This window comes from Onychostruthus taczanowskii, unplaced genomic scaffold (assembly GCF_017590055.1).
Source record: "Onychostruthus taczanowskii isolate IOZ18803 unplaced genomic scaffold, ASM1759005v1 scaffold90, whole genome shotgun sequence".
Lineage (NCBI taxonomy): Eukaryota > Metazoa > Chordata > Aves > Passeriformes > Passeridae > Onychostruthus > Onychostruthus taczanowskii.
In genome coordinates, this window is record NW_024506994.1 from 1,540,408 (window position 1) to 1,564,855 (window position 24,448).

The 24,448-nt window shown below is 43.3% G+C and overlaps 1 protein-coding gene across 2 annotated transcripts in view; it reads left to right on the plus strand.

The window, feature by feature from the left end:
* Positions 1 to 5,059: 5,059 nt before the first annotated feature.
* The window catches only part of TFAP2D (transcription factor AP-2 delta), a 47,072-nt gene continuing 27,683 nt past the window's right edge, over positions 5,060 to 24,448 (plus strand). The window contains exons 1-5 of one of the 2 annotated variants that reach the window (XM_041426193.1): positions 5,060 to 5,098; positions 6,066 to 6,563; positions 10,092 to 10,152; positions 20,854 to 21,019; positions 23,702 to 23,820. In XM_041426193.1, the coding sequence (XP_041282127.1) occupies positions 5,060 to 5,098; positions 6,066 to 6,563; positions 10,092 to 10,152; positions 20,854 to 21,019; positions 23,702 to 23,820 (883 nt within the window). Of the gene's footprint in view, positions 5,099 to 6,017; positions 6,564 to 10,091; positions 10,153 to 20,853; positions 21,020 to 23,701; positions 23,821 to 24,448 lie in introns of those variants that run through there. The other variant, XM_041426192.1, reaches the window with a different exon arrangement.

Sequence of the window (24,448 nt, forward strand, 5' to 3'; positions counted from 1 at the left end):
TGCCATTGTCACCAAACACCTAGAAGGTTGGTGTCAAGAAGTCAGGTTGCAATCCAGTGGCCACCAATTCTGTCCTCCTGATCCTTGCATGGAATGGTGTGAACAACATTCACTGCAAATGAGCAATGGTCTGGTTTACAGCTAGGCAATATTGATCAATACTGACACCTTTGAAGCCACCCCGCTTCTCCCTTTACATTTGCTCTGAGTAACACCTGGCTTGAAATACAGCTGCCCTCAAGTCTTCGTGAAAGCCTCAACAAGCTGGAAGCATTGCTGCAGTCAAAGAAATTACTGAAGACACCAGATATACTCTTTAATTATTTTACTGAAATATTCACAGCATTTAAATTGCTTGCAAATGCAATTTCTGTCCCAAAATGTTGCCTTTCAGCTGTTGTGGTGATGCAGAATAGAAACTGAGAGGAGGAGGAAATATGGCTGTGGGTTTGGAAGCTGTGTCCAGAGGGCAGGGAAAAATCTTTTGCAGGACATGTCATGTCTTGAGACTTGAAGAAAACCACTTCAAAACTCCCCATTTCCATTGCCCATAGCTACACTCAGTGAACTCCAATATGAAATCATTCTCCTTGACAGAGAAAAAGCAATATAATGTAATTTGTGTCCTCAAAATAATAATTATTAAAGGGAAATGGGAAAAACCCCACGTGTCTCACACAGATAGGTTTGCTTATAAATGCAGGTGGGTAATCTGTGAGTGTATGTGAGGGGAGGTTACCAGCTCCCTCCTTCCCACCTGCAGAAGTCTGGGCTGTTCCAGGGCTTTCCCTTCCTGTGAAGTTCAGAGAAGGGAGATGGGGTGGTGAGGCTCAGCACAGAGGGGGCCATGATCAAGTTCAGCCCCTCTGCCAGACAAGAGGGGTGAGTTCAATGGAGAAGAAAAAGAGATAAGACAAAGAATGGCCCATACAGGAATCAAAAGCTCAGGGTTGGTGTTATCAGCACCATGCTCTGATCTACTGAGATAATCCAGGGTCAACAGCAATGATCAGGACCCAGGCATGAAGAAAAGTGACCTCAGGGCTGCTTTTCTTTTGGGTCAGCTGAGTATTCCTAAAGCTGCAAGCCCTCAGATTTCAGGAACTGAAGAGGACAAAGGGGATGGACAGCAAAAAACCCTTTCTGGCTGATGAACACCCTAACTCTGCTGACTCCAGCTGGCTGTGATGGCTTGAACTACTCTCTGGCCTCCTTCAGACACCAGAAACTCTGCTTTCAGAAGTTTAGGTCCAGCAAGACCAAGTTTTGGTGACTTTCAGTGGAAAAGAAGGCTCTTAATTAAGAATAAATTTAAGTTTAATTGGGTGACCAGCAAAATGCAGGAGCTAAGGCAGAATGGAGCAATTAAAGTGAAAAAATGTGATTTCAGGCTCCTAAATGCTGGGAAACATTTGTAAGACAAACAGGAGGTGAGAGAGCTCTGTGAGTCTCGGGAGCTGCTTTCATGCAGCAACCAGACGTCGAGCCCAGACTGTGTCCCTGCAGCAGCACCAGACACTACACACTTCAATGAATCAGGAGAAGTGAGATGATCCCAGAGAGGAACTTTAAATTTTCTTGTGTGTTTGGTGTTTTTTCCCTCAGAATCCCCACCCTTCCCAGCCCAGTCCGATTTTTCCAGACTCCTTAAAAAAAAAAAATTAAATTATATATATATATATATATATATATATATAAATCTGTAGCTCAGAAGCAGAAGTAAACTTTAGGCAGGGGATAAACAATGTGCTCAGCCACAATGAAACTCAAGGCAAAGTCTGTCTGCTCTGTTCATAGCGCTGGTTGGAAAACCAGAAAGCTCCCAATTAACTTTCCTGAAAGATTTTTCTTTGGGAGTAATTAATAAGTGCTTTGCAGTTTGACTCGCGTTATTAATTGGATTGGGGGGAGTTAAAAGCGCAAACGGTCTATATGATTTTTTTCTGGGGTCTGTAAACGAAGCTAACAGATGGAACTGACCAGTAACGTGCATCTGGCAAGCCGGGTTTCTTATAAACTTTCCTCCAAACAAAACCATTTTGGTGGCTTTGTTGTTGTTTGAAACGAAGTTGGGCTCCGCGCTGGCTGGGAGCGTGGCGGTGCGCTCGTCTGGGCTGCGTGTGCGTGGGAAGGGAGGATGGAGGGGGAAGGGGTCGGGACGGGGAAAGATCTCTGGCAAAACTGATCTCCTTCAGCGGGGTGATCTCCTGGCAGCTCGGGCAGCGAGCTGGGAAGGCGCCGGCCCTTGCGCAGCGCGCGTCCTCCCCTCGGCTCTCGGAGCGGGGCGATCCCCGGACCGCGGCACCCACGGCGCAGAACAGGAGGGAATGTGTCCCCACATCCCTCTCTCACACCCTTGGTTTCCTGGAAATAAGATGAATGAGTGCGTAAAGGAGCAAGTGTCTTGCGGGGTGACTCGCCGGGGAGCGCGGCCGCCCTGCAGTGCCCGGGTCACGGCGCGCTCCGCGCTGCCGCCGCCTCGCTCGCCCTGGTCCTGTCCCCTCGCCGTCTGTGCCCCGTTCATGCCCTGAGCCGGGCTTGCTCGGCCACCTCGAGGAAAACTTTTCCTCATCCCTTCTCAAAACAAAACCAAACCACAGAGATGGGACTGAAGTGGCACAGCGCAAATAGTCAGAGTAAACAGAGATGCGGAGTGCTCTGCCATGAATGTTTGGGAGGGTGCTTGTCTGACTTCTCGAAGGGAAGGAATGCCTCTCCTGCCTTTCCCTCCTTTAGGAAGGTATGCTCAAGGTGTGTTAACTTTTTTTGTCAGGTCTAAGCCTTCCTCTTCAAGGCTGATGTGGCTGAATCCACTGCGTTCTCCACACTCCAAAGAGGTGTTGGAAAGGGCAAAGTTTGTTCGCATCATAAGGGTGGGTTTTGTCCTGTGGCATTTTTCAATTCTCTCAAGTATCAAAATCTTGAGAAGATCAAACAAAATCTGAACTTGGAGAAAATTCTGGATTTTTTTTAATAATATATTGGGGAGAAATATTTGTCTTCCTTCCTTCCTTCCTTCCTTCCTTCCTTCCTTCCTTCCTTCCTTCCTTCCTTCCTTCCTTCCTTCCTTCCTTCCTTCCTTCCTTCCTTCCTTCCTTCCTTCCTTCCTTCCTTCCCCGCTAGGCCGGGCGGGGCGGGGGGCTCGGGTGGAGCCCCGCTCCCCAGCAGCGCTCTGGAGAGGTGTGATGTGTTCCCGCTCCACACACCCTCCCGCCGGGATACCCGCACTTTGCCATCTCAGACAATGCATTTCCATTCCAGTCGTGTGCCTTTGTCCATTTGTAGGAAGAAAAGAGGGCTGAGTGACAGCTCCTGTTAGCCTGCATGAACAGATACCAATAAACCCTCCCAAAACCTGGACCTTAAAAAAAATAAATAAATAAAAAGGAAAGAGCAAGGCAGGGAGCCACATGCCTCTTTGCCTCCGGCTTATTATTAAGACACCTTCGCAGCTTAAACGCTTAAACGCGACCCAAATTAAATGGCAATTAAAAGCAAGTTACACCCTCTCCTATCTCCAGGCTTATCTCGGGTGGAAGCTAGCCATCAGCAGAGCCTCCCCGTCGGGAAATGCCATTTGGGCTGGCATCTTCGCGGTGGGTGTGTGAGTCCCCCCCGGCCACCCCGAGCTCGCCCGGCAGCGGGCGGCCCCCCCGGGCGCTCCCCGGGCGGAGCCCGCAGTCACTGCGGGGCTGGGGAGCCGCTACCTGGGGGCACAGGAACAGGGGGGCGCCGAGCAGGCAGACAGGACTCATTCCCCGAGTGGCAGCTCCTCGGACCGGTGTCACTAAATAAATAAATCACGTACCCCTTCAGCTTTGCCACCCAGGGCTACGCAGCCTCCGTGCGTTCCCATCTCCAAAATATATCGGCACTTGGAAATGTCGAACGAGCTGTCAGTGGTCTTTAGCTCTTACGTCCCCTTCCCTATTTTTCTTTCGCCTGTTACAGATGTAATTCCGTAGATCTATATGTATTTTATGTATAATTCCATAATATCATATGTCACTGCAGTGATACTTTGTGGTCTCACCCTAGTTTTATGTTTGAAAATGCTATTTAAAGAAGCCTGTAAGATAACATATTAGGCAGCTTTAAAAGCAGGTTGGAGTGTGGGGTGGACTTAAATTCGATGTAAATGAAAGGGTAAAAAAAAAAAAAAATACAAACCCCAACCAAAACAAACCACATAGTTTTCATTTAGGAAAAAAATACACTTAAACAGACACACATACAAATGTGCAATCTTAGATTTTGGTCAGTATTTAGAAGCAGTATAATCAACAGGAAGGAGCACTTACCTATTGAAAAGGATGGTTTAATAATATATATTTGTATATATTAGCTTTATGTCTTCCCAATAAAATGTACACAAAATACCCCCTTCGATCAGATTAGTTCCCATATTAGCCTGGGTAAGAAAAAGCATTCTAAAGAGTGGAGGAAAAATTGTATAAAAATGTTGAAAGAACCTACAGTTCCTTATTAGGCGAAGATACAATATTTATTCCTTGTCTCCTGGGATGAAGCTCCTCTATCTATTGTCCTCCCAGTTCTCAGTGCTGATGCTTAATTTTCAAAACTTCTATATTACCAAGGGACCTACGACATCAGCCAAAGAAATACCCAGCAAGTACAAAATCTGATCCAGGGAGCAGCTTTTGTGCAGAGGGAAAATTTTGTTCCTACAGGTTTTTAAGGAGGTGCATGGAAAAGCGAGAGATCTGATCTATGCAGATACATTGCAAATTCTCTCTGTCTGTAGAGATTTTTTCTAAAAAAAATTGGGGAAATACATGAACTTTGGATTTTTCAATTTTTTTCCTTTTTTTTTTTTTTTTTTTTTTTTTTTTGGAGGGGGGGTTTTTTCCCAGGGGGGGGGTTTTTCTTTTTTTTTTTTTTTTTTTTTTTTAATTTGGAGAGGGGAGTTTTATCCAGAGTTGGGGGTTTTTTCCTCTTCTTTTTTTTTTTTTTTTTTTTTAATTGTGGGAGGGGGGTTTTATCCGAGGTTTGGGGGTTTTTCCTTTTTTTTTTTTTTTTTTTTTCGGAGAACCAAAAAATGTCAACTACCTTTCCAGGTCTCGTCCACGATGCAGAGGTATTTTGTGTGTGTGAGTGTGTGTGTGTGTGTGTGTGCGTGCGCGCGTGTGTGTGGATGTGTGTGTGCATCTGTGTGTGTGTATGTGCCTGTGTGGTTGTTTCCATTTTTTTAAAATCCATATTGGACCGTTACGTTTAATTATAATCCGGCTTCAGAGATAACTTAAAGAAGTATAGAGAGAAAATTCGTTATGACATCTGTCGCCAGCAAGGGCAACTCATTACCACGTTAAAACCGTTGCCAGAACGAAAATCAGAATAATACCCCTAATAATATAATGAAGTGGAGAGAAATCACCACCAGCTCGCCAGGAATGGGGAGTTCTCGCTAAAAAAGCAGGACTCTCCTTTCTTTCGAAACGCAGGGAAAAGAGGGGGGGAATTTTGGATCTGATTCGTTATTTTAAAAAGAAAGAAAAATAGGGGTTCAAAAAAAAAAAAAAAGAAGGGAAGGAAGGAAGGAAGAAAGAAAGGAAGGCAAGCAGGCGGCAAAGCTTTCTCAATGTGTAACGCTGTAACATAGGGACGGGACTTGTGTGTATTCTCGGTAGTTTCCTCTGTTTGATGACTTTTTTTTTTGTGTCAGCCCCAGATATTACAGCTGTGATCAGGAGGTGGATGGATAGATGGATAGATAGATGAATGAATAGATGGATAGATAGATAGATAGATAGATAGATAGATAGATAGATAGATAGATAGATAGTTTTTATTTCAGTGCGTGGATTCCTTTCACTTGACAGTATTAAGGACAGGCTGGGCTGTTTATGATTTTTTGAACAGACCTTTATGGCACCAGCCCAAGGTAGGAAAGGATCTTTTGTTGCTGGGGTTGCTGCTTGCAGGCTTAGACGCTTCTGCAGGGGGAGAAGCTATGCAGGACAGCGTGCTTGGAAGAACCGTACCGGGGGTTTTCAATGACAAACCTCCAGTTTTGGGGTCTTCTTTTCACTTCTTCCTTTCAGATACGTCATGACGGATCAAACAGTTACCGTTTGATGCAGCTTGGATGCCTGGAGTCTGTGGCCAACTCGACCGTCGCCTATTCCTCCTCATCTCCTCTCACTTACTCTACCACGGGCACCGAGTTCGCCTCCCCGTACTTCTCCACTAACCACCAGTACACCCCACTGCACCACCAGTCCTTCCACTACGAGTTCCAACACAGCCACCCGGCAGTCAACCCCGACGCTTACTCCTTGAACTCTCTCCACCACTCCCAGCAATATTACCAGCAGATCCACCATGGAGAACCCACTGATTTTATCAACCTGCACAATGCGCGGGCACTCAAGTCCTCCTGCTTGGACGAGCAGAGGAGAGAGCTGGGGTGCTTAGATGCTTACCGCCGCCACGACCTGTCTCTTATGAGCCATGGATCCCAATATGGGATGCATCCAGATCAAAGACTCCTGCCAGGACCAAGCCTCGGGCTTGCAGCCTCGGGAGCAGACGATTTGCAGGTAAATAGCATGCGATCTCCTTTCGAGGTACCTACCCCTCCCCTCCCCCTGTCCTGGACCCCCCCACCACCCCCACCCCCATTTTCCTCTGCTCGGTAGCGCTCATACAAAGGAGGGAAGATTCATCCCAAACCCGATCCAGCGCCCGTCCCTTCCAGATTAGTAGCAGCAAGAAAAAAATGTGGAAGGGGAAAGAAAAAAAAAATCAACAGAACTAGTGGTCTTCTTTGGCCAAACAAACAAATTAAACAAAACCAACCTCGCGCCTGCCTTTGCCGCGTGGGTTGTGTCTCTGTGCTGGCTGAAACCGTGGGGGTCCCCCGGAGATCTGGGGGTGAATGTGCGTGTGCCAGCCCTTACCCAGTCACACAGAACCCAAATCAAACCAGAACAAACCCATCTTCTTGCTTTTCCTAAACTTTTCCTCTCTTTCGGCGCAAGGAGCGCTTTGCAGCGATAGAGCAGGCAAGTGATTTAAGGAAGGCATGGAGGAGGAAAAGAGAAAAAAGACAGAGCAGGAAATAAATCTCCTTTCCGACAGACCTACAAAGGCAAACCTTCCGAGATATGAGGGAGGAAAGAGATAAACGGGAGAAAATGTTCGTCAGAAAAAAGTCAGAATGATAAAAATACCTCGCTTTATCCGATCTAGGTGTTAACAGGGTGAGAGATAAAGTAGGTAAAGCTAAATTCATCTGTCTATCTATCTAATCATTCATCCACTCCACCCTAACCGGCACCTGCACCCATCTAAAAAATTTTATTTCTGTGTATCAAAAGCTCAGCTTTTTCCGCTCAGAAATCCTTTCCCGCGCGCTAAAAATTCACCTCCGCCAAACTGAGCCGGTTGCTTAAATGAAATTGGTTTCCAAAATTGCAAAGAACGTCATCCTGTATCTAACCTCCATTCCGAAATGTGCCCCAAATCAAAAAGCAAACCTTCCTTCCCTCGACAAGCTGAGGAACTGAGGGCTTCCCCAACAGCAGCGTGAGACAAACGGGACCGTATTTACTGTACTCACTTTTCCCCCACACTTCGCTCCCTGGCATACAAAGCTCATCGTGGTGGACTTTCCAAAAAGATGTAGTGGTCAAGGGCTTGGGGGGGAAAAAAATCAATCCGAAATTTGTAAAATGAAGGTTTATTTTCTTTTCTTAAAATCAAAGCACGGAAAATAATCCAAACAATCTATCTATATCAGGGAAAATAAATATTTTTGCCCATTTTTTGTTTCTAGGAGGAAAATAAACCCACCAACAAATAATGTTATCTTTTATACCTCAGATGAGTAAAACCTAGCTATTTAAACCTACTTTTCTCTACTAAAATTCACCATATAATTTTGTCCTCTTTGGCCATTTTTTTGTTTACATTTTTCACAAGGATCTCCTTATGTTACACCCTTCCAAAAAAAAAAAAAAAATCTGCCATTCACAGCTCAACCCCAACTAAAACCTATTTACTCCTTTTTATAACCACGTCTGCTGCTGATTTTTTTGTATCTGTACAAATTTTTTTTCTTTGGCAGGCACAAAGCCTTGTATTTTTCAAAAGAGGGGATTAGGAACGTTTGCAAGACAGCAGACAATGCCTAAGTCCCGGGCAAAAAAGCACCATAGTTTATCCAATTTTCGACTTAGTGCCATTCAACTGGTCATTTATGCAATGTCATCCGACCAAACAACATGTTTCCCTTCTAAAAGGAAAAAAAAAAAAAAAAAAAAAAAAAAAGGAAAAAAAAAATGTTGGTTAAGCTGCTAGAGGCACAGCCTCTTTTTATTTATTTAAGGAAGAAGAAAATCAACAGCTTTCCTTTGGAAAATATTAATTTTTCGATCACAAGTTATTATCAAATAAAATTCTTAGGTATTTGTACTTAATCTCTTCTTTATTTTTTCCTCCTCCCTCTTTTTCTGAACACAAGAGGGAGTGTACAGAGGTATCAAAAGCCTGAGTGGTGAGAAGTTGAAAATATTAGTATTTGTCGTTAGGACTTGGATGTTTCAGAACAAATTTGGACTCTCGTGAATATCACTGCGGGTGTAGAGGGAAGCGTTTTGGTGGCGAGCAGAAACAGGACTGCACAGAAATACTTTTAAACAAAAATTATGGTTTAACCAGTCTACCCCTTTCTCCTTAGTCTTTCTTTTTAAAACGTTCATCAGCATATGCCTCATTTCAAATGCAACAAATGTAAATATACTTTTCCCTGCACAGAATTTTAAGTGAATGTCCAATAGTTTCGAGGGCGGTTTAAGTCAGCCTAACAGATGCAAACAGTCTTGGAGCTGGAGTGGCATCTTTCAGTGCCCTAAAAAGATTTTCCATGGGCAACAAAGAAAACTGTCACACCTTTTCCCATCACCGCTTTAATTTATGCTCAGTCGCCAAGTTTTTTTCATATTGATTTCATAATCACTTTAAGGCAGAACACTTAAAATAAAAAAGAGCCTTGAAAAGGAAGGTCTTACAGGGCCAGGGCCAATATGGTGAAAGTGGGGGAGAGAGCCAGGACTGTAAAGATTGTTTTGTAAAGTGGGGTTTTTATTATGCACCGACTCTCTCCGCATTTACTTAACTCTTCACGGGCTGTTGAATAGGTTAACACCCTTAAAGGCCTCTTTCATGTCCAATACCTCGTTTGTTTGTAGAGGAAAATGCGTCTTTAACACATTTCCACTGGGCAAAGATTTAGGTTTGGTTTGTTGTGTTTTTTTAACCCCAACATAAGGAAAAACCCAAAGAAAACCCAACCCTTTCAAGTCTTTTATCACTCCAATAAAAATATTTATTAAGGAGGGCGAAGATCCCCAAATAACCAGCCTTGTAACAAGAGAATAAAGAAGTGAGATCTCTTCGGACGTGCACCAGAAGCCCTAGGCAGGTTTTTTTGATAGTTCTTCACCCCTCGCTCACACAGGGGTGCCTGTGTGTGTGCGCACACAGATGCATATTCATCCCCACCTATGTGCGGACACACGCATTGTTACAGCACCCTCACGACTCTGTGGAGCCGGCAAAGCCCAATAGGTCATCTGTTGTTTGTGCTCTTTGTCTACTTCTGTGCACACTTTCTAAGTCGGTGTATGCGCGTCCCAAAACACATCTGTGAATTTAGCTGTGTGCCCGAACATAAATATACCCCTAAACATACAAAACCAGAAAAGCATATTTTTAGCTTTGTGCGTGCAACTGTCTAGCGGGAATGCACTTCTCTCAAAAGTACTTGTTTGTCTGTCTATCCTGCTATGTAACTGCCGGTCTAAGTTGCCAGTTCGGGATAAAGTCTTGTTTAAATGGCAATGAAAAGAAAATTATTCTGCGTTTGGTGGGGTAGGGGCAGATGGCAGGATGGAGAGGGGATTTCACTTGGTTTCTCTGAGAGTAACTATGTTTTTCTAGTTCACCTTAACTATTGTTCCTGGGAGAGTCATGTAACAAAGCAAAAGCTGTGTGAACTTTCTGCGGGTTTCTGTGTCTGATTTCTTTCTTTCCTTTCTTTCCTTGTTTCCCCCTCATTACTTAAGAGCTCAGTGGAGGCCCAGTGTGGACTTGTACTCAACGGGCAAGGAGGTGTGATAAGAAGAGGTAAGAGGTTACAAATACTTGCGTCTATCAGTTTTTGTAAACACACATCCCTTTCCATCTCTCCCTGCCTTTCCCTCCCCCACTGTTTGGCGTAGTTTGGATTTACTGCCGAAAAAGTGGTAATTTGCCGTTTGTCAGAAGTAATTTCAAACTCTCTTAGAGCACTTCGTATTTCACAGTCAATTTGCACTTTACAACGATCTGTTCCTCGGTAGCTCTCGGATACTCCCTCTGAATTCAGTTTTCCTGACTCGGTGTAACATTCCGCGTTTAATCGGGATGATCCTTGATAGTTTGAGAAACGTGTTCCCTGGCGCCGGGCTGTTAAATCGGTAGTTTGATCTCGTGTGAGGGGGGAAAAAAGGAGTTTTTTGGGAAACGTGGTTTCAGTGGCGCTACAGACCGGTGTGGAACTCGCTTTTGAGTGTCACTTCATTTGATAACCATCTGTCAGTGTAAATATCGAACATCAAAGTTAGAGGAGAGGTTTGGAACTCGTGTTAAGTACACGTATCTACAGAATTTGCGAAATTTGAATGTCCCGGGAAGTTTGTTATTACCGTCATTTACCCTGAAGAGAAACAACACTCGTCTAAAGGCCTAACGTAGGAACACATTTTCCGTACAAGCTTAAACACATCCTTTCACTCCCGATATAAACCACGTAATGCAGTCTGGGAGAGGACACTTGGCTACTCAGCCTCTCACAATGCTCATTTTCTTGTGCTGTTCTCCCCTTATTCATGATATACAGCAGAAGAAAACCCAGATACTCAGGAGATATTTTGGGTGACGTGATACTTTTGTGTCAGGACACTGCTTTCAGCCGCTTCCCCAGACAAACTTTATTCCCACTGCACCAAAATTGTTTCTTGCAGGAGCACCAGTCCCGCACGCCTGCGGTGGGCGGGGATGGGGAGCGGGCTCTCCAGCCGCTGTCCCGGGGAGGGGGCTTTGCTCGGGGCTCTGTCCCTGCCCGGCTCGGGCCGGAGCCGGGGCTGGGCAGAGCGGCGGAGCAGCGGCGGTGGCGGTGGTGCTGAAGGGACAGCTCCGCTCGGCCGCCGCCCCCCGCCCGGCCCCGCCTCGCAGCCGCGCTCGGGGACCGGCAGCGGGGACACGGCGGGGACGCCAAAGCTGCTGTCCCCTCCCTGGGCACCGCTGGCGGGACGCTGGGGAGAGGGATTGTAAACTCCTGCCCCGCTGGCGCTGCCGGCGCCTGAGCTCGCCCAAGTCCTTGTGTCTCGGATTTCAGCGTATTCTAATTATCCCTAGGAAGAAGGATAATTATCCCTAGGAAGAGGGGTAATTCTTTCGGGTTTCATCCGAGAGCTGACCTCCGAGAAGCGGAGATCGTTAGCTGAAAGAGAGGCAGGCAGAGTCCCCATCAGCTGGGGTCTGTGTCTTTCGTGTTTGACTGCGGATCTCATTTCCCAGTTGAAGGGCGGCTCAAAGCTCAGCTCAACTCCAGTTTATTCAGCTCTGCAGCTCCTCTTAAGGAGACTCCAATTACCTGTGCAGATGATGGTAGTGGTGTCTCTCTCTCCCTCTCTCTCTCTTTTTAAAGAGATCAAATTATTCAAGCATTTAAAGATTGATACTAAAAGAAATCCAGCATGAAAATGCAAGGTCTTCTGAACCCTGATTTAAGTGCTGAACTACTCCTGCACTGCTATCTGTTTCTTGGCATATGCAGGGAAGATATCAAAGGCAAGAGTATAAGTTTCAAATGTATATTAAAAATACATAATAAATATTTTGTCCGACTTCAAAAAAAGCGATAGGTGTTAGCAGTAATCAAAACATCCTGAGCCTAAGAACTATACAGTATCCCGTATAAATAAATCACATCTCTTTTCTAGTAATAGATCAATAAGAATATATTAACTCGAGAGTGGCTTCCCTAATATTTTAAACATCTCGTGTCAGACTTTTTATTTTATTTTTGTCACTAATATATACATGTATTTTGTACAAGGTTGGTTTTGAGTGTTTTAGATGCAGTAGAAGGAGGAAAAGGGGAGAAGGAAGGAAGAGGGTGGTGGGAAGGGAGGGAGGACCTACACACTTCTTTTGAAAATGCCATCCAAGCCCCCTTCCACACCCATCCCTTCCCCATCCCTCGGACATGAAGTGTATGCAGGCTTGGTGTCCTCACCTCCATATATTTGGATTAAAAAGACAACACGGTGACATTTGGCCTGCATCGTTTTATGAAATCGAGATGGCAAACTCCAAAAAAAGCTCTTGTTTCGCTTTGTGATCATCCATCGTTCCTGCCCCAGGCTAATTTCAGAAGCTTAAATACTGCTATCGCCTCTGGGCCATGAAGAGAGAAGGGCCAACCTATCGGCAATAGCTCTTTTTCGATTGCCCTTGGCAACATAAAATACAAACTACTTTGAATCAAAACATTTTTGGGGAATTAATATGATCTGAACTCTGCACGTTTTAAGAGATCTTGAGTTTGTCAAATCGCTTAGAGGTGACTGACATCCGAATGCATTAGTGCCTGGCTAGGAACAACCCTCAGATCTTATTTGACTGGAGAAAAAAAAAAAGGGAAAGAAAAGAAAGAAAGAAAAAATAACCACCCTCTTCTTAAAATCTCAAGCATCAGTCACCATAAAGTCCACCAATAAAATCTGAAGAAAGACGCTCCCCTTTCTCGCCTCTGCCTTTTATGTACTTAGTTGTGGTATCACCTCTCATTTGAAAGGCACTCGCTGAGTCTTGATCCTCTCCCCCATTCTAATTTTAATTTTTGACACTCCAAACTACCGCCTAACGACTCAGTCATTAGGGGTGAGATTTTGGGCAGGAGGTTGGAGGGGGAGGGTGAAGGCCGGGGCTGAGGGCTTTGCACTCGCCCGAGGAGAATCTTCTCCCCTGATGTTCTATGTGGAAACCAAGGGGGAAAAATAGAGTTCTGGATTGTTACCATCTCCCCAGGCATCCCGAATGAAGGAATGGGTACCTGGGACACAGAATCATAGAACCAAAGGATAATTTAGGTTGAAAAGGCCTTCAAGACGTCTTCTTTCACCATGTTCTGGCAAACCGCCTGGAATTCCCTGGCCACTTTTGTCCTCTTCTATTCCCCGGGTATTGCCTAGGAATCCCCACCTGCTCCCAGCACCCCGCCCCAGAGCTCGGCCGTGTCCCTGCAGGTGTCCCAGAGCCCTGCCGTGTCCCTGCAGGTCTCCCAGAGCCCGGCCGTGTCCCTGCAGGTCTCCCAGAGCTCGGCCGTGTCCCTGCAGGTGTCCCAGAGCCCGGCCGTGTCCCTGCAGGTCTCCAGAGCCCGGCCGTGTCCCTGCAGGTCTCCAGAGCCCGGCCGTGTCCCTGCAGCTCTCCCAGCCCTCCCGGCAGCTCCAGGCGCTGGAGCGGGGCTCGGTGCGGATTAGGATCCATCCCTGCGGCTGGACCCTGTCCCTGCGCCCAGCTTTGAGCCCACCGAGGGAAGGGCAGATCACCTCCTTGTCTTCCCTTTGTTGGGCCCTTCCTTCCCTTTTCCCGGCTCTTCTGAACCTTACAAGAGCCTCGGGACTCGTGTAATAGCCCATCATTGTGTTCAGATCTTAACGCGCTGTCATTAGCGCTGTTGTCTTCTTCTTTTCTCTTCTTTTCTTTTCTGTTCTAAGGGCCAATTTAAATCGCATTAAAAATCCTAAATAGCTGGCTTAATTAATGGCTTTCGCGGCTCCAGCTGAGATAATCTCCAGCCGACTAAAGCCAAATCATTCGGCGACTTCCAGCTCGCCAGGAGTTTGGGGCTGGGGAAGGGGCTGGAGGGTTTTGTCGGGCTCTGTCCGGACACCGAGCACTCGGCCGGGCCGGGATGGAGCGGAGCCGGCAGCACCCTCCGCTCCTGGCCGCGGCCAGACCTTGGGTAGAAGTTTGGTGAAGAGATCAGGCTGGGTTTTGAGGGCTTTTTTTGTTTGTTTGTTTGTTTGTTTTCTTGATGGTTTGTTTTATTTTGGTTTGATCCTTCGGCGAGGTTTTGTTTGTCTGTTTGAGGTTTGGTTGTTTTTTGTGGAATTTTTTTTTTTCTTTTTGTCGTTTGTTTGTTTTCCCTGGTGACCTACCAAAGGTGTATTTTCTGGCTGTGGACAGCAGGGTCATGGAAAGTCCCTGGGCTGCGTTCTCCCTGACTTTGGGACTCTGTGCTGCTCCCCATTCCTGCTGGGGTAGAAGTTGTGTATTGTGTCATTTCTATCCCACTTCGTTCCATTTCGAGTTGCGGGGTGTCATGAGCACAGTCCCAGCTCTGTCTGCCTCAGCAGAGATTTTTGGAGCCAGGCACACGCGGGATGTGCACCACGCAGAGCTGTCCCTGGAATCCCACGAACTCAGGCACACACACTGGGAGTGAAGCGTGTAAGAGCACACGACAAGGGGGCACACACCAAGCACGCAACACGTACAGGGCACACACAGAGCCAGCCAGCGGCTCCTGGGACAGATTCCCTTCTCAACTCGCTCTGTCCCACTCATGGGACACCTTGGGCAGAGCCTCAAACCTTCACCACACCTTCAGAACCCACACCACACACAGCCTGCCCGAGCCTTTGTCCTGCAGGAGCCAGCACAGGGACACGGGCACTCTCCAGCTGCGCTCAGCAGTTTTCCCAAGCCAGTGGCACAGAGAGGACCTGGAGAGGCGTTGGGAAGATTCATCTCCCTTGTGAATGGGAAATAGGAATGAAGCAGATGTCTTTTCTTTTGGGTATGGTTTGGATCTTACCCTTCAGCCCAGGAGCTGCAGAAATTCTGCTGTGTCAGTGCTGATATACCTCGATAATGGAGGGCTGGTCCCGGAGGCAGGAGATATTCATACATGTTCATACAATCTTTAAAGCTGGTTTCCTGTAACAAACCCATTTATTCGTAATATTCTTTTTTCCATCTTGCTTCTCCCAAGCTATTTTTTAAACCTTGTTTATGCTTAAAACTCTTAAGTTCTTAATAGCCTTAAAACGTGGTGTGGGTAAGAGGCTTGTGTTATACACTGCTGGTGATACCCTCAATCTTACTGAACCTTTTGGTTCATATTTAAAAATTCCTTGTGTTCTGTTCATGCAGGCATGTCTTTGTTTTCTTGGCATGGATGTTGTAGTGAGGGACATCTCGGAATCGTTTGTGTTCGTGGCATGAGCTGGTTTTATGTGGCTACCAACAAGACACAAAGTTTGTTAACTTAAATGGAACTAAAAGAATAACTGGAAAAAAAAAAAAAAAAACAAAAAAAAAAACCCCAAAAACTTGCAGTACTTTCTATTTTTCCTGAAAAATGTAGATTAGTTTTAGAGTTTTGAATATTTAGCTACTGATGTTAATGACTGGGTCATGTGAGGATAATTTGGAGAAAATTTTAAATTGCTTATAGACCTTTTGGAACTGAAAATGGGATTAAACAGTACTGACAAAATCTGTACTGATAACTGCTTGCTTACATTTGCTACATGATAAGGGAAGAATGCTAAGGAGAGACAGATTCTAATGTCTTTATTTTGTAACATACTCTAAACTTGCCAGAATTTCAGCACAGGGCAAAAAATAAACTATAAACTGGAGGATCCTACAAACAGCACCTGCAGATATAAATAATAGACTAATAAAAAGCATAACATGCTATTAATATTTTATATAAGATCAATCTGTTGACATTCAGATGCTTACACTTAATAATATACACAAGTACACAAACGTCTATATGCTGAAAAACAAAATAAACAGCACTTCTGCAGTGTTGTCACCAGTGTATTATGATGTTTCCTGACATAAGTGCATGACACTTACAGGTGAACATCTTGGAGAAAGGGACTATGTTTTATTGAATGAATATAAAACACCCATCATATTGTGGCTGTTACAATTAACAAATATAAGATGGCCTTGCAGAGTGTAAGGATTCACAAAATTATAGACATGTATTTTTGAAAAAATTGTATTTAAAGAGTAAAAACCATCTGGTGACATTGACGGACATTTGTCTCTGTCATTCCTGAAAAAAACAAAAACATTGCTTATGAAAAGTATAAAAATATTCCAGAATGTTGGTTTTATTAATGAAAGGATGCACAAATATTTTACTCTGATGGTGTAAGGGAGCCTTGCATTTCAGCAGGTGCCCAAGTAACTAAATCAGAATAAACCACCACACTCCATCCATCCTATTGTTCTCTTCATCTGTACAAAGGAAACCTGCAACCCAAACAGACCCAGCATCCTCACCACGTGCATTATTGGGATTTTCATTGTGCTGGCAAGATGGGGGGGTTAGAGCATGGCTCTGTTCTCCCTGCTGTCATCTGCACAACCCATCACCACTTGTGCTGGCATTTTGTACCCACGTGTGCTATTTGATGCGGAGAAAGGAATAAGAGAGGGAAAATGCTCTCCCCATGTTTGCTCTCACTACCTTTTCCAGTACCACATAGCCTAACTTTTGTTGTTCTAGGCTTGGGAAACAAAGCAAAAGCACTGTTCTCATGAAGGAGGACCCTGTGTGGAGCATGAACTAGTCAGTTAGAAAGAAAAGGATTGGGCCCTCAAAGTAAACTAATAAAAATGAACTTAGTCTTTTGTCATTCTCCTCTCTCAGGCTGCTTGAAAATAATCATAGATTAGAATTATAGAATATTTTGTGTTAGAAGAGACCTTTAAAGGTCATCTACTCCAACCCTTTGCAATGAGCAGAAATATCTTTAACTACATCAGGTTATATATATTCTCTTGAGGTGATTTGGGGATTCAGTACACAGCAGTTTTGGGCCCTTGGTCTGTCACTTAGATGAGGTCAACTGCACAAAGCATCTCCCTTTCCTATCCATTATTATCTTGTGCTTATTGCAAAACCAAATTTTATTTATTGAAATCAACATGAAGAAGACAGATCAGAGACTAAAACTCTGTCATGAATAAAGCAGTAATGGAATAGAGCTGGATGAGAGAAAAGCCTTAAAGAAGGGATTGAGTGCCTGAATCTTCCCTTGTTTCTTTTCTCCCCCTCCCCCCCCCCTTTTTATTACCTGGGTCTGTGAAAGTTTTTGAGATACAAATCTTTACAACACAGCCACAATGGGTGTCAGGCTGTCTGTATCTCACAAAGGTCTTTATTATAATTTGTTAGATTTACTTAAGGGTGAAGGACCAATCTATCAGTTGCAATATAAATTATAATTCTCCCTTTGCCTAAATCTGGTCCTACCTCTGTTTCCAGACCTCTGTGGCTGTAAGAGCACAACCATCACCATTTACAGTCATCTCCAAAGTAGTACCTTATGGCAACAGATGAAGTCAGATCAGACCACGTACTCACTTCCCTATGGGAAGAAACAGCTGTCCTAAAAAGAGTCTTCTTAACACTCACAGGCTCATTTCACTCAGAGTGGTACTCAGAGCACAAAATTGTTGAGGCAATCAGCTGGATGGTCCCACCAGTTATCTCACTGTCTCCCTGCTCTCCTTTTCCATTTTCTGGCTTTTCTGAAGGATGAATGCCATGGATAACATGTCCGGGTGCAAGGGCCACAGCTTTCCCTTCTTTAGGCACACTGTTGCATGGCAAAAATAAATTTGTGGGCAGATTTCTTTGTTGTTCCTGCATGTGGGGCTCTTAATTTGATGAGCTGAGGGGGTCTTATGTGTCCTGGCACCAGAACTCAGTCTGTAAAGATTTCCAAAGTCAGCAAAAACTGCTGAGAGTAATAGGGATCTCCAAGCTGGGTCACTAGACTCACGAAAAACATTATTTCCACTCTGTTTTTTCCACTTTGAGACATTATTTCTGCTTCTACTGCTGGAATCTTAGCATCCCACCTGTCAAGTACTCTGTTATGACAAGATTGGCTCAACAATTAAGCAAGGATTGACTTTTGCAGCAACACCTACAGTGGCATTGTGTTGACAGGAAAAAAAGCTGGCTGTTACCACTGCTGTTTAGTTCACCTTAAAACATATCTTGTGGTCTTCATGTTAAGCTGCTTTGCAAAATCACTCTAACACATGATCAGAAGGAAGGAAGGAATACTCTGAAGCTTGTTCTTGACAAGAAACCTAATCCTTCATCTTCCTGTGTGGCTGCCCTTCTCCTTTCTCCTCTCTTTCCAGCAGCCCTCTATGCCTTTGTCTGTTTACCAGTGGTGCAAAGGCCAAGACTTCATCCATCTCCTCTCCAAGGTAGTGTTTGTGGTAGGAAATTCATGCCTTCAAAAATGCACACAGCTTGTGACAGACATATCTTCATCTAGAAAGCACCACACTGCTCTCTGTTGCTGTGTCAATGAATAATTAATAGAGTGAAATAATTATATGCAATAGATTTTACCTTCTTGTAATTTGCTACTTGTTCCCCATGTTTCTGGAAAGCAAATGACCTAGACTTGCTGAGTTCTTTTACTTTTAACCCATACCTGGCTTACCTGGAATTGCTTTGGTTTAAATCCTGTTTCTTGGGCATGATATTTTAAAATATTTCAGACTGCAAGCAACTTTCTACTAAATAGTAATAAGAAGTGTTCCAGTAAATTCTGGTTAGGGTAGGAGCAGCTGCAGGGTAACAGGTTTTTGGATTAAAGGAACAATTATTTATCTGGCATAAAGGGTGCACATACTGGCTTAACCTGGCAAGGAGATGAACTTTAATATGACACTGATTTCAGTACAGTCTCACTCGTTATAAAATCTAGAGACTCATTGAAGTAAATAAATATGTAGACAGTGCTACTGTTTTCTTGACACGTATATATATATACACGTGTGTATGTGCATTGTGTGGCAGATGCCAAACAAACAGATCTACTCAGTGTTAACGCTCTTCACAAATGTACCTGACAGACCAGAAGTTGGAAAACGTTGCTTGAAAATATTTACAGGTTTCTGGAAAGAAAAAAAAAGAAAATCTACCAAAGAAAACCCAAACACACCAAAACAACACAGACCCAAAATTATTTCAGGCGTGTGGCGCCAGATTTCTGTGTTTGAGCACACGAGCTCATTAATTGTAGCTTTGAGCGGTGTAAAAATGTGCATCAGTGCCCTTGATGTGCCTATATTTTGGTGATGCATGAATTGTCTCTATATCTTGTCTAAGAAGTGGACACTAATATCTGCCCTGGAACATAATTAGAAGTCATAAAATACCCTGCTGTACTGAGTCAGGATCTCACCCATCTGGGATTGATACCAAGAGATGTTCTTTTCTGGTGTTGCTGTCAGCACAAATGTTTAAATATACCTTCAAGAGCTGAAATATTTGGAAAGAAATTCTGTTTGCCTTATGTAAGCAAGCAATAGTCTGCATTTAATGAAGGTTCATCCTTCAGTCTGTCTCTGTGAGGAGTGGAACAGAGTCACCTTAATTTTAAGAGGGCTACGTGTGTAAGTTGATAAAGAAAAAGGTATAGGATCTTGCCTAAAGGGACCTTTTAATTGTTATTCTATTCTATTCTATTCTATTCTGTTCTCATTATAGAATTCATATTAGAAGATAAATTTTTTAAGCATAACAAAGTGAGCTTTTGTAGTTAAAAAAGATTAAGGTGTTCACAGGAAAAAAAGAGACTATCAAGGTATTTTAAAAGATACAGTATGCTTCCTTTAAGCATGAGTGATGAGCACAGATTAATTCTGCTCTAAAAAGGTCTTCACATCATCATCCTCACGTAAACCATCTGAACTCCTTCTAGTAGTGCATTGAATTATATGATATTTTGTATCACTGTCATATGCAGCTCATTCTTTTTCTCATCTTTCCCCCAGGGAATAATAGTGCATGCAGTGGTAAGGTTTATTTCTTCCACAGAATTTTTTTGTTGTAGTCAGGTTGGAGAAGGCAGGTCAAAGAAAAGTGTTTTGTGCTTGGTGATGAAATGTGTGTTAGTCCTTAAGATTATTTATTTTTTTTCCCTGAGAGTTTGTTCTACTCTCTTGGAACAGTTGAAGAGAAAGTTTTCTCTCTTTCTCTCTCTCATACTGACTTTAAGTTAAAAGCTCAGTTTTGCCTGAGGAGTTATTGATCACAGTCTTGACTGAAAGATTTGGTGATCATTCAGCAGTTTTAGACCCAGGCCAAGTAATTGCCACTCTCAAGAAACAAACAATTGCAGAGCTAACCTGAGATAAACTGGTGTAGCTCAATAGATTTCAATCGTTAATATCAGCTGAGGATTTGACCTAACTTTGGAAGGAATTTATGAGTTCAAAGGTGTGGAAAGCTGCTCTTGCTGCAAATCACTGCACACCCATAATGTTCTTACATCTTTGCAATCCTAAATACTGTTATGAGAGATAAATTTAACATTTCTCATTAGAATCAATGCCCTAATATTTTCACGAACTGTGTTTTTTAAAAATTGTGAGTGAGGGTTCAATCTTTTTTTTTAAAATCATACTAGATTGGAGATACCTTAGTGATAATCAGGGATTTTTTTCAAAGCATGAAATCAAATGACATCAAATAACCATAACAAGTTGTTTTGACTGTAAAGCTTATTAGATCTAATAATTCACTGTTCCCACACTGAAATTCCAACACATTAATTTTTCTCAAAACAATAATATTACAGAAAACCAAACCACACATGCCCTGAGAAAAACCAAACAGAGCCGGCCACAAGAGAACCACAGAATTGTTCTTCATGGCTGAGTTTTGTCAAAACACATAAGAGGTTTCCCTCATTTTAATATTTCCTTTTCTTGAAGGTGGCACCTGTGTTGTCAACCCCACTGACCTGTTCTGCTCCGTTCCTGGTCGCTTGTCCCTGCTCAGCTCCACTTCCAAGTACAAAGTGACCATCGCAGAGGTGAAGAGGCGCCTTTCACCACCAGAATGCCTCAACGCCTCCCTCCTCGGAGGTATTTTGAGAAGGTAAGTTGAAGGTGAGGATAACAACTCCTAGACAATGCTGTACTTGCTGTAACTTTTTTTATTTTCAACAGATAGGTTTTGTTCTTTTCCCCTACTTGGATAATGGTTGCACTTGAGGTGAACAGAAGGGGAAGGATCAGGAGGGAACACTGGGGAATTTTCAGTAAATTAGCAAGTTTACATTTTTCGTCAAACTGATTTTTTTTTACCTCCTCTGTTCAGTTACTCATCAGACATGGATAGATGTTGCTTTGACTTGTTTTGAGCAAAAAAAAAAAAAGGGAAATTCAATGTGTGGAATTCACCAGACATACAAATCTAAATTCTTGCTGAGAAACAATCTCAAAGCAAGTAATTTTACTATAGTTACAGCCCTCCCTCAACAAAAAAACCCCCCAAACACTGAGGTGTAGGGATGTTTTTTTTCTTCCTTTCTCTGCATGTTTTTTTGAGCACAAAAAAAACCCAGAATAAGCTAGTTGTTTTTTTTTTTTACTTTTCTCGTTGTGAGATATTAGGGGAGAAGGTAATATTTAGGTAAAGTTTTACCTCTGACCCTTCACTGACCAGAGCAGACACCAGCAGAGAGCAGGAGCAGAAAGAAGGAAAAGGGCAGACTGTGCCTCACATTGCAAGAGGAAAACCAGGAGGCAACTGTTATCCAGCCAGGCAAATCTAAGTCACGGTGGCCCTGAGGCGTCAGCTCAGATGGCATCAGCTGCTCCAACACCCTTTGATCAAAACTAGCTGGAAAGTCATCGGCTATTTCACTGCTGGCACTGAGGGCCACACTGATCCTCCTGCTCATACTGAAAGTCATTTTAACCAGCCTGAGACATGCAGGCACTCCAGAGCTCTCTTGACACATCTTGGAGAATAATGACTATAGACCATAAATTGTTTTCAAGGCATAAGTCCCATTCAACTGCCTCTCTGGGTATTGGAATACAAAATCTACATTCACCAAAATTTTCCCCTCCATTTGTTTCATCCTGGAGAAACCTTCAGCTAATTTTCATTTAAATACTCCTGCTGCAGATTTCATCAATACAGTGCAAACTATTATGGATTCAAGGGCATTGACTTGAACGTGGGGGCTCACTTCACTCCTCTGTTAGTATGCTTGAATGATCCCCACAGGTTTTTGACCCAGACTAAATATCTCCTCTCCCAAATTAACCCTGGGCATGGAGCTTGCAAAAGCCAGGGACTCCTCCCTGTCTGCAGTTTAGATGTGCTAATTCAGTTTTATGAATCAGAGAGAGCAATGGAAGATATTTGGTCAGGTTGTAACAGAGTTTCACAGCTAGGAAACAGGCTCAAGCCCTCTGTATTTGATGAGGAAAGATGTAGGAAAACAAAATCTCACTGATTGTTTGCCTGAGACCTTGAATACTTGTTTTTTCATCCTGTCAGCAGTCACTGGTTACCTATTTTCCCAAATAGCTTGCTTTGGGAATCAAGTGTTCTTCTGAATAAAGAAAAAATTATTTTCAGAAGATATTTCCTGAACAAACAATGTGGCCAAAGTTGTGGTACTTTTTAATGCATAAAACAATCATCCAAACAGTGATACTCCATGTTTGGTTTCCTCATTGCCTGAAGGAACTTGAACACGAACCTGAAAATATTAAGTTAATTATTTTTGCTACTTTTTCTAAGCTGAGGGCCCCTCAATCTCATTTGGGGTTAGTTATGTATGTCTTGTATGAAAAACAAAGGTGTATTCAGGCCATTCATTTGGGAAGGGAGATATCCAGGTTCCAGGCACTGTTTTATCCATTGTTTAAGTATTTTAACATTAATTATTTGCTGTCAGCTGACTGCTGCATCTGTTTGAAAGATACAGGTTAAAATTCCCTCAGGCTGAGGAAGAATTTGAACCTACAATTGCTGCATAGGTGGATTTGTGTGAAATGCCTCAAACACTGAGATGCCACAGAAAGCAGCTGGGACACACCAGGACCCATTTTGTGAGAACAGTGGGATGGAGGTGTTTGGCATAGGAGCACAGATAAACAGTGATGGTTGAGATTTTAGCTTCAGCATTTCCTATTGCCTTGGCTTCTTACTTGTGAGTTTTGGGCTTTGTAGACAACATTTCTAAATACCCAGGTCTCTACATAAATTATAGAGAGATAGTTAGAGCTGGTTTCCACATAGGCATCTACATTTAAGTGGATTTCTGGCTTCCTTTAATAGCCACACAAGCCAGATGAGTAAAGTTCACTCATTGTGGATATCTGTTTAATCTAATTCTAGAAGGTCATGTTTGTCTCTAATTTGTCTTTGGAGCTTGGCTTGGCTAAATCAGGTATAAGTGTTTTCACTGTCAATATTTACATTCAGTCACTGTAACCCCTGCTGTCATGCCCAAATCAGTTAACTGGGCTCCACTACGTGGAAACTGCCTGAAGATCTGATGCCCCCGTGACAGACATTAAAACCTCTAACTCTGCCAAAAAGCTGATGTTAAAGAATCACCTAGATTAAAGAATCACCTAGAGCAGGCAGGAAATTAAGAATACAGCTCTGAAATATTTCCTGTGGATGTCATTGCTGCAGGCATTACCCCATGTATTTGTCAATGAAGTATGCACAATTTCTAGGCTTATATTAACATGGGGAAAAGGTGCAGAATAATGACAAATATCTCTCTTTCCTGCTGTTCTCTCATGACAGAGCAAAATCCAAGAACGGAGGACGCTGCTTGCGAGAAAAATTAGACAGACTTGGACTAAATTTGCCTGCAGGAAGAAGAAAAGCAGCAAATGTCACACTCCTGACTTCCCTGGTAGAAGGTAAGGTCTCTAATATTGGAATATAATATAACCATAATTAAAATGTTTCATGGCATGCAACCCTTCTCAGCCATAGGGTTAAATTCCATAATCTGTGTTTTGTATAAAGAGACCTGACTTGCCTAAAGCCACAGAAAGAGTGAGTGGCAGAATGGAAGTTTACTCTGAGATATCTTGGCTCCCAGCAAATGTCTTGGTCCTGCAGTTTCCTCAGCATTGATTTATGCTTACAAATCGATGTTCTGAGTGCTCTTGTAAGAGAGATGAATGTCTTATACTAACTCTGTAAGTAGGTTTGTTTATCCTCCTTTTTTTTTTAACTTATGAATTTCCTGGAGCTGGTCCAAAAATGTGATGATTTTTTTTTTTGTCTCCCATAAGAAAGCATAATATTTAGACAAGCCTTTTCCCCACACACATAAATGAATGAAATCTCTTTTCAGATAATATCTCGACAGGCTCAGGAGATACTTTCTTGGCCTTTATTTGTTGTTTAAATATCATTCACCAAATACTGCCGGGTTCTTCAAACCTTCAGCTGGGAGATGCAGGTTCAAACCCCTCAGGCAAAGGGAAGAAACTCTACCTGCATCTCTTCTGTTCTGGGTGAATCCAATAAGTACCCAGT